This window comes from Prunus mume, linkage group LG4 (genome assembly GCF_029339155.1).
Source record: "Prunus mume cultivar Tortuosa linkage group LG4, ASM2933915v1, whole genome shotgun sequence".
NCBI classification, from domain to species: domain Eukaryota; kingdom Viridiplantae; phylum Streptophyta; class Magnoliopsida; order Rosales; family Rosaceae; genus Prunus; species Prunus mume.
In genome coordinates, this window is record NC_142701.1 from 16,605,847 (window position 1) to 16,621,014 (window position 15,168).

Genomic DNA, 15,168 nt, shown 5'->3' on the forward strand with positions numbered 1-15,168 from the left:
GCCTCGTGGTTAACAAATCATGACTTCCTGAGGGCGGTTGGACCCAAAGGCATCTAACATGGAAAATGCATCCATTCGACCTACTGAATTTCGTAATCCTTCCCAATTCTCATGTTAAAAAGGTTGTGCCAGTGCCACAAACACAAAGTTTAAACCGTGTAATGAGGTTACATCGTCACAATTTTGTAGAGCCAAAAGCCTAGGCGAGATCGAGATGTAAGGTAAACCCATCAGATTAATTGACTCGACAAAATGTTTGCTAGGGAAAAGGAAAAAACTAAAAAGAAAAGGGAAAATTAATCCTTTACGGTTCTAATATTTCTCATTTTCACAAAATAATTCTGAGATAGGGAAAAACTAAAAAGAAAGACACCTGACAGAAAGTTCCAATACCAACGGGTATTTTGATTGAGCCAACTTCAAGCAACCACTAAAGACACACTCTGGTCACGGAATAAACTCATGACCACCTCACAGTTTTCTATGGTAAAACCTGTGAGGAAGTCACGATACATAGCAGGACCCAATTGCTTCAAAAGATAAAGGTAGAACGGTGATGAAAGTGAGAGAGAAATATTACCGGAAACAATAACCTATCCCCTGGATGCAGTATGAAAGTTTGAAGCAATCAAAACTTCAATCGCCAGTAGCAGCAGCAACAAAGATACGCCATACTTGCTAAAGCCTCCCACTCAGCAGCACCAACAGTTTTAATCAGAATCCTCATATACTTCGCCATCATCAGATAGCTCATCAAATGATCTTATGTCAAGCTGGTAGCGAAGGATGCCTCCAATCCCACCGAATCCTCTGCAAAACTGGGACCCCTCTTGGGATTTGTTGGTTACAAATTCAAGTGTGCAACCAAAGCGCTTGTACTCATTCGCAAACCACTCAAGCAACGGCATCTTATCCTGAACTTCCAACTCCGCAGAGGTATCTGGATCCCTAAAATTGCTCTGGTTGGCTTCTTGCTCTTTGTTCAAATGCTTTATGATAATCTCACCAGTTGCAATGTTTTTCAGCACATACCTAGTAATATCCAGATTTTCCCACACAATTAGAATTTCAACAGCACCCATTTCCAAAGCCTTCAATGTGTCATCTACACCAAAGACATACTTTCCCGTATCCTGGCTGATTTCTTCAAAATACTTGCCAATCAAGCGCTTCTCCTGTATGAACTTTACATTAGATAGAATCTCTGCAGACAGCTCGATAGCTTGATTGAACCCATTTTCTCCCCCATAGGAGACATCAACGACATTCAATATCTTTGCTTGTAAGCGAGGATCAAACATATCCGATTGGCTCAGCTCTGTCTTGAAGTCAGCTGAACCAGCAAGTATGAGTCCAGAAACATTAGGCTGACTGGTGGCAGGGTTGATGAAGAACTGTGTGGCAAGTTCTGCAGTCTTTCTCACATAGTTATGCCGCTTTTCCATCCGAAGACGGGCAAAACGCAAAGCTGACTGCCCTCCTCTTCCATGCTTCTTTGGTAAGTCAACAGTGAACTTGTGTAGCACCTCTCGTGTGTTTCCAGTTAATGTCCCAAAGAGAGTACCATTTCCATCCATGACAATAAAACCAAACTTATCATCAGATTCTAAAAGTTCATTTAGAGCTTCTGTGTGAAACTTGTTATCACATAGATACAGAGAGGCATTTATAGGCCTGAACGGTTCAAAGTCAATTGTCACCTTCTTTTCCTTGCCATCTTCAGTAACAATTGTTCCTGTATAAAGAACCAGCCCATTGGGAGGAACCTTATTATACAGCTTCAGCCTCTGTTGAGCAGAAGTAATAGCACCCAACACGGACTGACGGTTGACCCTGCTTTTGATGTTTGAAGCAGTTCCAAATTCATCACCCAACATCTTAGTGACCCGAGAAATTTGATCACGTGGAGGCATTATAAGAGATATCATACTGGTGCCATTGCCTCTTGCAGATTCCAATGCCTTGATCAATTTCTTGATCTTCCATATCTCAATGTTCTTATCTGATTCATGAGCATCTGCCATTGCGAGTTTACTGTTGACAGAACAAAAACAACAATATAGCCTACATATATCATTCAATAGCACTCCAATTGAAAGTTAGTTCAAATGAGAGCTCTAATAAAATAAGAAATAAGAAAATTCTAATAATCAATTAAAAAAAGTAAACAAAAAAAGACATAGAAGCATTTTTTTAAGTTCATGTAGCCATATATATTTACTCAAATTATGAATTATCCATACTCCAACTTCCATAAATATCCTATATTAAAAATAAAAAAGCCAAGTTTCTTAATATGAACTGAAATTACCACTTGAGTGAACTACAAAAATTATTGTAGGACAGAACCTCTAAAAATCAAACATATTGGGTCTTGTTTTGGACCAAAGGACACGAAATACCATTGTCCAAATATTGCTCCCAACAGTTCCGTCTCAACCTAAATATCCAACTTTGTTTCAATTACGACCTAATGGCATTGTAAAAGATGTTCCAAAAAAATCATATTTTAGAAGATGAACTGATAAACTCTCTGCAATCGAATCGTAGTTGAAGACAACTATGAGAAAAAGAAACCCTCCCCAAATTCAACACAATCAACTAACATTTAATATAGAGAAATCGAGCAGGGAAAGAAGCTATGGTGATAATCGGTAATAAAAACGAACCTTTTTAAATATTGCGACCGAAAGTTCTATGGCATCTAGGGTTTTCGCTTTCAGTTTTCAGTCTCGCTTTGACTATTACAAAGGCTTGAGGCTTCTTCGAGCCCGGTTTCGTCTGACCAATGATGATATGTGGAATAATTCCGGGGCAGGCTGTATTTCCTCTTGGTTTTTAACTTCTTCAGTCCTACGTCCATTCTTCGTGTTTTCTTTCTTATTAGTTTTCTTAAAGACGTGTGCAGTTACCCTTTAGAAATCAAGACTTCTCAACATCGTATAGATTATACTAGGGGTGGTTGCGGTTTAGTAACCGTGAATTTTTACTTAAACTGCAAACAGATCGACTATTTGCGGTTTGGTGATTTTGAAATCAGAAACCAACCGCATTTTGCGGTTTACATGATAAACCGCAAAATGTGTCGATTACGCAAATTAGCGGTTTAAAACAGCAAGTTCTCAAACATTCACAAAAATATAAATTCACAACCTAAATAAATAAATACACAACCTCAATTTCTCAAACATATATAAATTCACAATTTTCTCAACTTCTCAAGCATTCACAACCTAAGAAAATTAAAGTTACAATTCCAAACATTCCAATTAAGGTTAAACTTCTTAAGCATTCCAAATTCTTTAAAGTTACAAACCAAAAGGAAAATGCAAAGCAAAATGAATTAAAGTTACAACCAAAAAGAAAAATCCAATTCAAAGTTAATTAAAGTTACAAACTAAAAGGAAAATGCAATGCACCAATGTTACAAACTCAAGTGTTGGTGGTGAGTGGATTTGAAGAACCTCATTGTGTTGTTTGAGCATCAATGTTATTTACAAATAAAACAACATAGTTTAGTACATTTTATTATAAGAAGAAGCATAAATAACATTAGCATAAATAAACTAATTACTTACAAGTTGTCATATGTTCCATTTCCTTGTAGAATTCAACCTCATCATCCGTGCGGCTATACTTTGCGGTTTGAGGTAACCGCAAGTTTTGAAAATCAAATGCAACCGCAACCGCAAATGCGATTCAGTTCTTAATACTGCAAATGCGGTTCGGTTTACCACGATTGCGGTTTCATTGAGGTAAATTTTCGGTTGGTTTTGCGGTTTTTCGGTTTAAAATGCCACCCCTAGATTATACAATAGTATGAGTGGAGCAAAAAGGAGAGGCTTGTAGCTTTGGTTTTTATTTTTTCGCCCTCTTCTTCGTGTTTTCTCACCGATTTTTCTTTTTTGCAAGGGGTATATCGCTCAAGTGGTTAAGAGCATTTATCCTTACACTCAAGGTCTTGTGTTTGCACGAACGATCCTATGTCTAGGCTAACCTCGACTATAGCCTAGGTGACTTGATTTTTGATAGCCCAAAGTTAAAAGTCAGCCTAGGTGACTTGAATTTTTACACCCCACATGGACACACACACCTCAATCCCACTCACATAAAATCTCATATTTTTTTCTTTAGTTAACTAACCTCACACGTGACACATACCCCCTTTCAGAAAACACTTGTTTCATTCCCTCATAGAAAATCCTTTACCTTGCCTTGAATACCTTCTTTCATTTTTATTTTCCAAGTTGGCTTGAATGACTAGATGGACTAAAATGGTTCAATTTTTTTCTTCTTCTTTTGTAACAGATAAATGCTTTCAATTTATTTCCTTTCTAGGAAAAGTTTATCGTGTAATTGATATAAGGAGATAGAGGGTCTCCTTGCCTGATACCACAATGAGGAGTGAAGGACTCAGTTAATTCCCCATTGAGAATAGCCTTGTACTGAATAGAAGTAATACACTGCATAATCAACTCAAGAGTTCTTCCCCTAATTCCCCATTCCCATAGCACTTCCCTAATAAAGGACTAGTGGAGGCGATCATAGGCTTTGGATAAATCAATTTTCCAGGCGATAAGCCCCTTCCTTTAGAGGTTCTGAACTTATGAAGCACCTCTTGAGCAACCATAATATTATCAATAATTTGTCGCCCAGGAACAAAGCTAACTTGGTTGGGGCTGACAAGCTTATCCATACAAGTTCAGAGCCTAGCCACAAGAATTTCGGAGACCACTTTATAAAGAGTGTTGCATAGACTGATAGGCCTTATTTGGGTCATGGAAGCAGGCCTCTCTACTTTGGGCACCAGAGCAATCAAAGTCTCATTAAGATGAACAGGGAGAGTGGCAGAGTTGAAACATTCCTGAACAAAAGTAATTATATCAATTGAGCACATCTCCCAATACTTTTGGTAGAAGATGGCAGGAAAACCATCAGGGCCAGGGGTCTTTAAGCCACCAATGGCAAAGACACTAGTCTTAATCTCTTCCACAGAAACAGGGTAGCTTAAATCAGCAAGATCAGTTTCCTCAAGCCTGGGGAATAATTAAGGAAACATAGAAAAATCACCCATAGCATTAGGGGTACAGAACAGCCCTTGAAAATAAGTGATAATAACATGTTTCATACCTTGTTTGTCCGTAATCCACTCCCTTGTATCATTTTTTAACCCTTCCAATTTGTTTCTCCTTCTTCGGATAACCATAGAAAGATGAAAGAAATGGGTATTCTTATCACCTTCTTTCAGCCAAGCGTTTCTAGATTTCTGAAAACATCTCTTCCTAGCAGAGAATGAGATTGTAGTCTTTAGTTAACTCACTCTCCAACTGATTGAGATAAGAGTTATGCCCTTGACAGAGCTTTCGTTGAATACCGGCAAGTCTGGCCAGTAATCTTCTTTTCCTTTGGAAATTACACCCAAAAACCTGACGATTCTAATTTATAAGAGGGGGCACAATTCAAGCAGATTTTTGGACGGCATGCCCAGTACCAGAATTCCAACAATCAGCAATAAAGGTAGAGAACTCAATATGCGACATCCACATGGCTTGAAACCGAAAAGGGACATTACCTTTGTCAAGACGGTGGTTGGATTCAAGACTAACCAGAATAGGACAATGGTCAGCATTCACTCTAGGCGAATGCATTAGATGAGCCTCGGGATATAGAAGACGCCAATTAATAGTGCATAAACCTCTATCCAACCTTTTCCAAATAATACTCTCAACATTTCTTTTATTACACCAAGTGAATTGAGCGCCAAAAAAGCCCAAATCAACGAGGTGGTTACGATCAATCCAATCAACAAAGCTTTTACCACCATGGTTCAGATTGCCACCACATTTTTCATCAGCACTAGCAATATCATTGAAATCCCCTAGCACAAGCCATAAAGAAGAAACAAGGGCAAGATCATCAAAGTACTTCCACAGGGCTTCTCTGATCATTGGGTAAGGATTTGCATACACCACAGTGAGAAGCCATCTTTTATTCCTCGAAGTCACTAAAGCAGTGATAAACTGGCTAGAGTGGGCAACCACATGGAGAGAGACAGAATTCCCATTCCACAACAACCAGATTCCCCCCCCCCACCAAAAAAACAAAGAGAAGCCAGTAGCATCAATAATGTGGTGATGAGAGAAACCCAAACTCTGGGCAATAATAAGAGCCCTAGGGACACTAATTCTGGGCTCAAGAATAGCGAACACATCTATGGCATAAGCCTTTTTTAAATCCTTGATAGTCATAGCACAACTTTCTTTTCCAGCACCTCTAACATTCCAAGCAACAATCTTCATTAAAAAGAATAGGAAGAAATGAACTTTAGGGAGGATCCTAAGTCTGCAACTGCTCCACCACAAAGGCTTCAGAGACATCATGGTAAAAAGACATATCTGCTTCCCGTCCAAGCTCGGCCTCGCCAAGTTCTGTGGGGACACATTGAAGGTCCATATCGTCAGAGGCAACATTCACACCATCAACATCAACTTCAGGAAGCCCCATAGGATTAAAATCAGGAGGCTCATGTCCATGGAGAGGGCCACCCTTGCCCAGATTCTCAATGAAGACAGAGTTGTCCACATTGAAAAAGAACATTCCATGAACATCATCTTGAACCTCAGAACCTTTAGTCTATAAACCCACAGATGCTATCGAGTTAGCAGAACAAGACTTAGTCCTAGTGTTATTCTTCCCAGGCCTAGTCAAAATAGAGTCGTTCTTCACCTTTTTTTATTGCCAACGTGAGTCTCATCAGAATTGGTGATGTCCTTGAAGGGTTTTTTGAAAACCTATGGCGAAGAACCACGAATTGGGGAAATCTTTTTCCCAGCAGATTTGTTCTTAGAGGAGGTGGCCTCAGTAGCCTGATCATGACCTCTAGAACTAGAATCAACATACTTGAACGGCCGACTACCCTCGAGGTTACCCTCTGCCAACCTCATATTTTAAATGTATAGTAAGGCGGCTATATTGCAATACATGGTCGCCATTTTAGATTATTTAATTAGTAATTATGTTTTAATTATTATTTTTTAGTGAATAATTAGTGTTTAAATATTTTACTAATTTCATAAATTACTGAATTAATTATTATTATTTTGTGGACTTTTTTTTATTTTTTTAATATAAAATTAGTTTGTTTAGTTTACTATTTACAATTAAGTAATATCTTAGTCTTATTTAATTATATTAATTATTATTTATGTTTTAATTGTTCTTTATTTAACGAATAATTAGCATTTAAGTTTTTTTTAATTAATTTCATAAATTAACTTGGGTGACTTGATTTTTTACACCCACACGGGCACACACCCCCATCCCACCCACAGAAAATCTCTTTTTTTTTTCCTCTTTAGTTAACTAACCCCACATGTCAAATAGAAAGAAAAACATAAACTAATCTCACACGTGACACATACCCCTGTTTTTATGTTGTTAGATTTACATAGGTATATTTTATTTTATTTTATTAGAAATTTGGAACTTCTTGTTATCAATGAAATTCACTTGTACGGTCAAGTTTTCTTTCTTTCAATAGGTTTCTATGTAAGGTAAATTTATCCCACCCTATTTTCAAATTCTAGATTCTTCCATGTGTGTTCGAATTCCCACATCCAACATCACTTGTATACAAAATTATAAAAAATATATAGAGAAAAAGAAGAAGGGCATGTGTCAAAAAAAATGGACATGGAGGAGAGTTTTGCAGACAAGAAATCCAACTTGTTTATACCATAATCAACAGAGCATATTCAGCCTCAAAACAACTAGCACCAAGGCAGACACGTCTTCTACCCTACCGAAGGAAAACACTCTTCTGAGGTGCCAAGCACCTGCCGAAACTCCCGACTACCAAAGCTCACAAACTGCTAAACCTAATTTCCATGACACGTGTCACCACCGCAGAGACTTACACAAAATCCCACATCGGAAATCTACACCAACCTCCCACTTTCACTTCCCTATAAAAAGGGCACAATACCCTAGTAAAAAAGGTAACTACATTCTTACCTTTTACTATTACTCTGCTAAAATTACCCCTCTTAGCTGACTTAAGTATTGGAGAACCTTCGGCCGGCACCACACTGGTGTCCGAAGCTTAACGATCGCTTCTCCTATTTTGTCTTCTGCAGGCTAGCCTTTATCGAAGGTCCAGGCCCTTTCCCTGATGAAGGCAAACCTCATGTCGTATTTTCATTTTCACCCATCTCTGACCAAATTTATTCCTCTCAAATCTCAACTTCATTAACTTTCACTGTTCTACAATAGCTCATCCTTATTTCGTAATAAGTTTCACTTCTCGAAATCCCAATTCTATAAAGAATTTGTGTTGGGTTTTATAGAAGAAGAGCAGCTAGCCGACATAGACCAACTACCCATGCCATCTTGGTGCGGAGCCATACCATGTCCACGGACCCCGTTTATATTAAAACCCAATCGTGCTTCAGGTTGCGCAGGCATCGAGGTGCAGCAGTGTACAACATAGCTATACTACAGCACTTGATGTGCTTCTATTAAAAACGTTTCTAGCAAAGGCGCTTATAAGCAGAAATACATTGCTAGAAACAGTAAACGCCTGTCCATAATCCGTCGTTTATCGAAACATTAGTTAAGGGAGGACATTCATATAATGTGCTGAGTACGCTGTAAGAAGTTATGGGAAACAGAACCTTCGTGCATCACTTTTTTCTACTGCCTAATCTATGCAATTGATCATTTTTGGTGAGTACGTGTCCAAACCAGAGTCTACACATCTGCGAGAGCAATAAGTTGATCGACCACACTTGGATCTGCAAGAGTGCTGGTGTCACCAAGCTCATCTAACTGTCTAGAAGCAATTTTCCTCAGAATCCTCCTCATTATCTTCCCACTCCTTGTTTTTGGAAGGCCAGGGGCCCAGTGGACTTTGTCCGGTGCTGCAAATGCTCCGATCTGAAAAATGTTGATAAGAATTTTACATACTTGTGGCTACTTATCAATAGCATATGGAAGATACATCCAAACAAGAAGACTGAAAGTGCGATTCATTACAAAGTTTCCAGGCTGAACGACATGTCAGCCAATTCAAATATAGTTTCAGAAGATATCATTATCTTATGTGAAAAATACCACCTTTTTAAAAATAAATTTATTTTTATCTGCATAATCCTGACACCATCCAGGGGTATGATGGCATGGCATTATGGGGTAAGAATAAGTCTTCAAGAATTCTATGCAAGTGTACAAAGTAGCCCTAATACCAGCTGGAGTGCCATAGCATCACAAGTAACAAGATGCAGTAAACTTAAATGCAGAACTAGATATATACCTGCTTTCTGACATTCAGTATAAGGCCTTTCCGGAGTTCTTCGCTGTAAGGTACACCCTCCACAAGAGTAACAAAAGCATATATACCTTGTCCTTTAACCTACAGCAAGAAAGCAATTTTGTTCAGACATACATACTAGCCACAAGCATCTGCTGTTTTTAGTCTGTTCACTTCAGTATTTTCCCTTTTCTCTTCCTGGGTTCTGCATCACATACCTCATGCTCAACGCCAACCACAGCAGCTTCAGCACACTGGGGATGTGATACCAGAGCAGATTCCACTTCTGCTGTACCAATACGATGTCCACTGCACGCATTATGGTATTATTATTGAGCATAGGCAATAAACATCAATTGCAGTCTTTGAAATTACAACAAGATGCAAAGATACTTGTGTAGAGGAAGTTAAGGAGGGGAATATCATAATTTAAAATCCTTAGAAATATACACATTAACAATCCTATTACTACATTTAGCTCACTCATACACATAAAACATAAAAAATTATATGGGCAAAGCTTATGGAATCCAAAAAATACCTGACATTGATAACATCATCAACCCGTCCTGTAAGCCAGTGATATCCATCTTTGTCCCTGAGGCATCGATGTGTACAACTTAGCATGTCTTGCACCCCCATATAATATATAAAACACTCCTAATAAATCCTAAACTATAAACCCAAAAAAAAAATTCAAATCTTGTTTTGGAAACAAAAAAACTTCATACATAACTCATATTAGCAGTCATGCTGACGAAATTGAAGATTGACGTTATTACTTACCTGCTGCATCCATCACCACTAAAATAATACCCAGGGAAAGGTTTAAAGTAAGTAGTTTCGTATCTTTCATGATCACCGTAAAGAGTTCGGAATGCTCCAGGCCATGAGCTTTTTATACACAGATAACCACTGCACTCCCCTTCAATCTCAACACCCTTCTCATCCACTATGACAGCCTGCAGTTACAAGGAAAAAAAGTTAATATGAAGTAGATCTTACAGATTCAAAAGTGTAAAAAGAGAACAGTATGAAGATGATGATAAGTATCCATAAAGAGAATAAAAGACCTGAACTCCAAAGAAAGGGAAAGTAGCAGAACCAGGCTTCTGTGGCCAGGCACCCGGTAATGGAGTTATCTGCCAGGTAAAGAAGGTAAATCATTTCAAGTTAAAACGTCGGACCGATGGAAGTCCAGGTGAATGCAGGTATATATTGGGACATATGTGGGGCTGGGGAAGTGTTTAACAAGTAAAATCTCGAGAAATATTCTGATGCCAACAATTACATTCTGCTTGAACACCAGTTAATGGCACAAGAGATAAAAACTATTTAAGAACAGTACTAGAATACCATAAAGCCACCAGTTTCAGTTTGCCACCAAGTGTCAGAAATAGGACATTTTGAATCTCCAACCAGATTGAAAAACCATCTGTGCCAAAAAGGGCTGAGTTAATAATTCTTTTTGAGTACGAAATGCAGCTTTTGGATCAGACAACAAAAGAAATGAGAACCTCCATGCACTTGGATTAATAGGCTCGCCTACACTTCCAAGGACCCGTAAGGATTTCCGCGAGTATCGCATAACATACTGCATGAAAAAGATGAAGTAGAAATTCAATATACACATATAATAAACATTATGTAAGTGGAACCATAACCTGATCTAGACAACAAGACCACCATAGACGTATGAATACAACTACGTAAAATGGACACCCTTGCAATGCAGATAGTAAATAATGAAGATTATACAGAAAGACTAATTTCTTGATAGGTAATTCATTAAGAAACACCAACGGCAGGGCCACCCAAGTAAACCAGATATGTAAGATAGAGGATTGGCTTTGACAAAACAGAAGGATAAAAATGAAACAGGGAGAAAATGACGAGGAGCTTATGGCCAAAAAATGCAGACAAGCTTTATACTTCAATTAAAACTATGTTCATTTCTCTTAGTCTTCACTGCAGCCTGATTCAGGTAAAGGGAAAAAACCATTAGATTGAAATAAAGTTTCAGAAGTGATCACCTAGAACAAACAAATAGAGTAATGTGTTCTTTTCGGACTCTAGATAGCTGTGAACAGCCATCACAAACTTATAAAATTGTCTTGATCAATAACAATACATTAAAAATATCACATCCACATAAATGGAAGTAAGGACAGGTTAAATATCTTGCCTCGTCACTATCACGCATGAGGGACCGCACTAATGTGGGGGCAGTATAAAATATGGTCACTTGGTATTTATCAACAATATCCCAACAGCGTCCAGGATTAGGATAATTTGGAGCCTGCAATATATACATGGAAAGTAACTACTATATTAAAGGCCAACACTGGAAATCCAATTCAGCAAAAAAGATACTAAGCGTATGCACTAAAAGTTACATCATAACCAATACAGTGCAGCACTTTTTACACATGAGATGCTCAGGCATTATCCAGATATTGAGATACAACTAGTTGGTGTTCTAAATGCTATTATGTAGTTAACACTAAAAAAGTTCATTTCATGCAATAGTATAATGTAAACAAGTATTTAAGAATTTATATAGATCAAGATCATAGACAGTGATATATGATTCTCACCATAAGGTAAATTAAATGTTATATTCACAACTAGCCAACTGCAGTTTCATATTTTGCTTCTTCAGGAATTTGAGTCCAAAAGTTAGGCTATACAAGAGGGGCTACCCTTCTTACTAGAAGAATCTCCCCACCCTTTAAGGTTCAACTACCAACAATATTATAAGTCCAACCAAACACCTTTGGCTAAAGGGGAGAGGTACCAGTAGGCTATAATGCCACTGGGAAAGAAAAAACATACCTTCAAACCTAGCTTTCAAGCTTCTTTCTTGTATAGTCGTTTTTCTTTTCCATTTTTGCCCAAAGGCTTCCAAATGCCAGAGTAGATATTTTGGCTATGTGCATGCAGATGAATATTTTTCTTTTGACATCTATTTTATGTTTTTGTCGTTAATGTAAACAATAATCTGTGTATTAATCTGTCTATCAATTACCCCTTCAAATATGACAGCAGACGCTCCATTTAGCAGGGGTCCATATGTGACATAGCTGTGCCCAGTGATCCAACCACAGTCAGCTGTACACCTAAAACAGAGATAAAGCTATGTTGAGTGACCAAGAAAAGGGGGAATCAGCATAAATCAGCTTCTTTAACATGAGAAGATCAAATTAACATTAATGATAAGCACAGGATTTTTAAGGATACCAGTAGATGTCAGATGGCTTGTAATCAAATGCATATTTAAATGTTGTTGCAGTGTACACCATATATCCTCCAGTTGTGTGGACAACTCCCTATAAGAGACTAATATTAGAAGAAGCCCAAAAAAGAAGAAGGGAAAGATGAATTAAAGTATGGAACATATATACCTTCGGCTTGCCAGTGCTCCCACTAGTATAGAGCAGAAAAAGTGGATCTTCTGCATCAACCCACTCCACTGCACAAGTAGTTGGATATTTAGGTATGACATCCTGGAAGATGATCATGAGTCATCAGTCACAACCGTCCATAAAACAAGCACTCAAGCTATTAAACACTAATATAGGAAGAATACACAACAGAGCATGCATGTTACAGATAAAATCACTCTTTCTTTCATGGAAATCTGTATAAAGAGGTGCTAGTAGTACTACTAACCTGCCACCATACATCTCTTTCTTCTTTCCATTTGGTACTTTCCTTCTTCATAGCCAATTGATTTTCATAAGTTAAGCATACATCTGCTCAAATAGGGAATCATACATCCATTATACTAAAAAAGAAAAGCAAATCAATCCTTGGTCTTAGAAAAAGAAATATATATAGTCTATATAGAGGATTGGTCTGTTATGGTTGATTACTGTACTTATGGAAACGATTTTTGCAAATAACATCAGATCCAGACAATCTTAAATCCAAACCTGCCTCTCAATGGATGCCCAATAGAAACCTAACAATTTTCTCAACTTTCAGTAAGTTCAATTTTTTTTCTCAAACTAATTTAAGGTTTAATAAAAGAAACAGGATACCACTACCAAATACATTTTTTTAGAAAAAATGAAAAACTAACAAAAGGGAGACAATAAATAATATAATGAGGAAACTGTAAAATTAAATTTATCCTATCCTGAGACAGAAGTAATTAGATAGATGTGTGCATAAATCACATAGCAATTAGCAAATTTCCATACCTATAGAAACCCCACTTTGGGATGATTCAATAAGGGCAGCATCAACTATATCTTTGAGGTGGATGACCTTAGAACCCCTTTTAACAGCATTGCAAGTGATTACAACTTTCGGTTTGCAATCCACAATTCTTTGAGCAAGAGATTCTGCGGAAAATCCAGCAAAGACAACCTGAAAGAATGGAAAAGGCAAAATTAGAAAAAAGAAAGAGTTGTGGATGTTGGAAAGCAAAGAGTAACATGGTGCAATACCGAGTGAACTGCACCAATGCGAGCACAAGCAAGCATTGTGATTGGAAGTTCCATTAACATTGGTAAGTAAACCACAACAGCATCACCCTTTTTAACTCCAATATCTTTCAAATAGTTTGCAAGCTGGGAGCAGTAGAGGTAAGAGAAGGTGAGATAATTGATTAGCAACTGACAGAATGAAGACCCAATCTCTTGTTTTCTATTCTTGTTGTTTTTAATGATTAAATTTTGTATTGGGTTTTATGCATGCGTGGGAGTGTGTGCGAGAGAGAGAAAGAGAGTGATAATGTAAATGTAAATGTAAATGTAATGTAAGGAATAATGATAGACCTGGCAAACGTTGTGGAGAAGCTGGATGTACGTTAAAGTGGCATCAACACCAGGCTCATTACCTTCCCAGTAAAAGGCAATTTTGTCACCAAGTCCAGCTTCAACATTTGAGTCAAGGCAATTGTAGCAGATGTTGGTGATACCGCCCTTGAACCACTGCTCAAAACACAGATGGTGGTCAAAAGGAAGAGGAAAACGAAATCAAAGGGGGAAAACGAAATCCACCACGCAGATCACCTCAATTCTGATATCGCCTTTCCTGACATCGAGATTCTCCAAGTAGACTTGTTGGTCCCATTTCTGTTTCCAATAGAAGCTGGAAGCAATATCCGACCAAAACCCCGCGGGGTCCTCGATGGACCTCTTATACATCTCCAGATACTGACGAGGACGATGATGATAAATTGATAATGGTATTGGTTAAATCAATAAGATTAGATGTTGTATGTACAGAAAACGAACAAACAAACAGAGAAAAATGAAAAGAGAGAGCGTTGCAGTAGTTACCTTGAGGGGAGAGGGAACATGAGCCTGGCGGGAGAAGTCGTCGCTGGGGAAGATGAGATCGTTCTCTTCACAAGCGAGTGCTTCTCCCAAAACGATGGCGTTGAGGTGGGGAATGTTTCCAGCGCCAGAAGGCATTGTGGCCATGGACTCCACATGCCGCAGATGATTGGTTGTGGTAATGTTGTTGGCAGATGATGATTCCATGCCCCAATTCACCTTATTATTACTAGTGCTCATAATGTTGCTGCCGCTACTGGTGCCCCAACCCCAGGATTTAAATCTGGATCTTCCCCACAAAGAAGAAGAAGAAGTAAGACTCAGAGGAGGAGGAGTAGGAGGAACCGAATTTGGAATTGACTTTCTTCTCTTGAGCTCGGAATACGACGTTAGTATGGCTACCGGAGGAGGTTCAGCAACAATTATATTATAATAATTCGTATTGTAATATTGAGCGACCATTCTCCCTCTGTCTTTCTGCCTACCCTCCCTCTTGCTTGCTCGAATATTATAATGAGTTACGAATTATGACTTTTCGCCACCTTTATCTTTTTTTTGTTTTCCACCCCGTGA

At 38.2% G+C, this 15,168-nt stretch overlaps 3 protein-coding genes across 4 annotated transcripts; all 3 read right to left on the reverse strand.

The window, feature by feature from the left end:
- Nucleotides 1–278: 278 nt before the first annotated feature.
- LOC103330410 (eukaryotic peptide chain release factor subunit 1-3) lies at nucleotides 279–2,870 on the reverse strand. 2 transcript variants are annotated; one of them, XM_089050931.1, is made up of 2 exons: nucleotides 2,670–2,870; nucleotides 279–2,064 (listed from the first exon to the last, which is right to left on the reverse strand). In XM_089050931.1, exon 2 carries the CDS (start codon nucleotides 2,022–2,024, stop codon nucleotides 711–713), a length of 1,314 nt encoding a protein of 437 aa, XP_088907057.1. In that variant the 5' UTR covers nucleotides 2,025–2,064; nucleotides 2,670–2,870; the 3' UTR covers nucleotides 279–710. The 2 variants fall into 2 exon arrangements, with proteins under 2 accessions (XP_088907057.1, XP_008231209.2); XM_008232987.3 differs by having other exon boundaries at nucleotides 279–2,034; nucleotides 2,670–2,869.
- Nucleotides 2,871–5,459: 2,589 nt separating this feature from the next.
- Nucleotides 5,460–6,299, reverse strand: LOC103330439 (uncharacterized). The gene has a single exon (XM_008233023.2). It carries the CDS (start codon nucleotides 6,297–6,299, stop codon nucleotides 5,460–5,462), a length of 840 nt encoding a protein of 279 aa, XP_008231245.2.
- A 2,226-nt stretch (nucleotides 6,300–8,525) lies between these two features.
- Nucleotides 8,526–15,153, reverse strand: ACS (acetyl-CoA synthetase). Its single transcript, XM_016793792.2, has 18 exons — nucleotides 14,599–15,153; nucleotides 14,329–14,472; nucleotides 14,092–14,247; nucleotides 13,762–13,884; nucleotides 13,513–13,681; nucleotides 12,980–13,062; nucleotides 12,712–12,813; nucleotides 12,548–12,636; nucleotides 12,336–12,426; nucleotides 11,493–11,606; nucleotides 10,825–10,901; nucleotides 10,664–10,742; nucleotides 10,381–10,449; nucleotides 10,094–10,269; nucleotides 9,849–9,905; nucleotides 9,526–9,616; nucleotides 9,311–9,409; nucleotides 8,526–8,934 (listed from the first exon to the last, which is right to left on the reverse strand). Exons 1-18 carry the CDS (start codon nucleotides 15,055–15,057, stop codon nucleotides 8,749–8,751), a joined length of 2,364 nt encoding a protein of 787 aa, XP_016649278.1. The 5' UTR covers nucleotides 15,058–15,153; the 3' UTR covers nucleotides 8,526–8,748.
- Nucleotides 15,154–15,168: the final 15 nt, after the last annotated feature.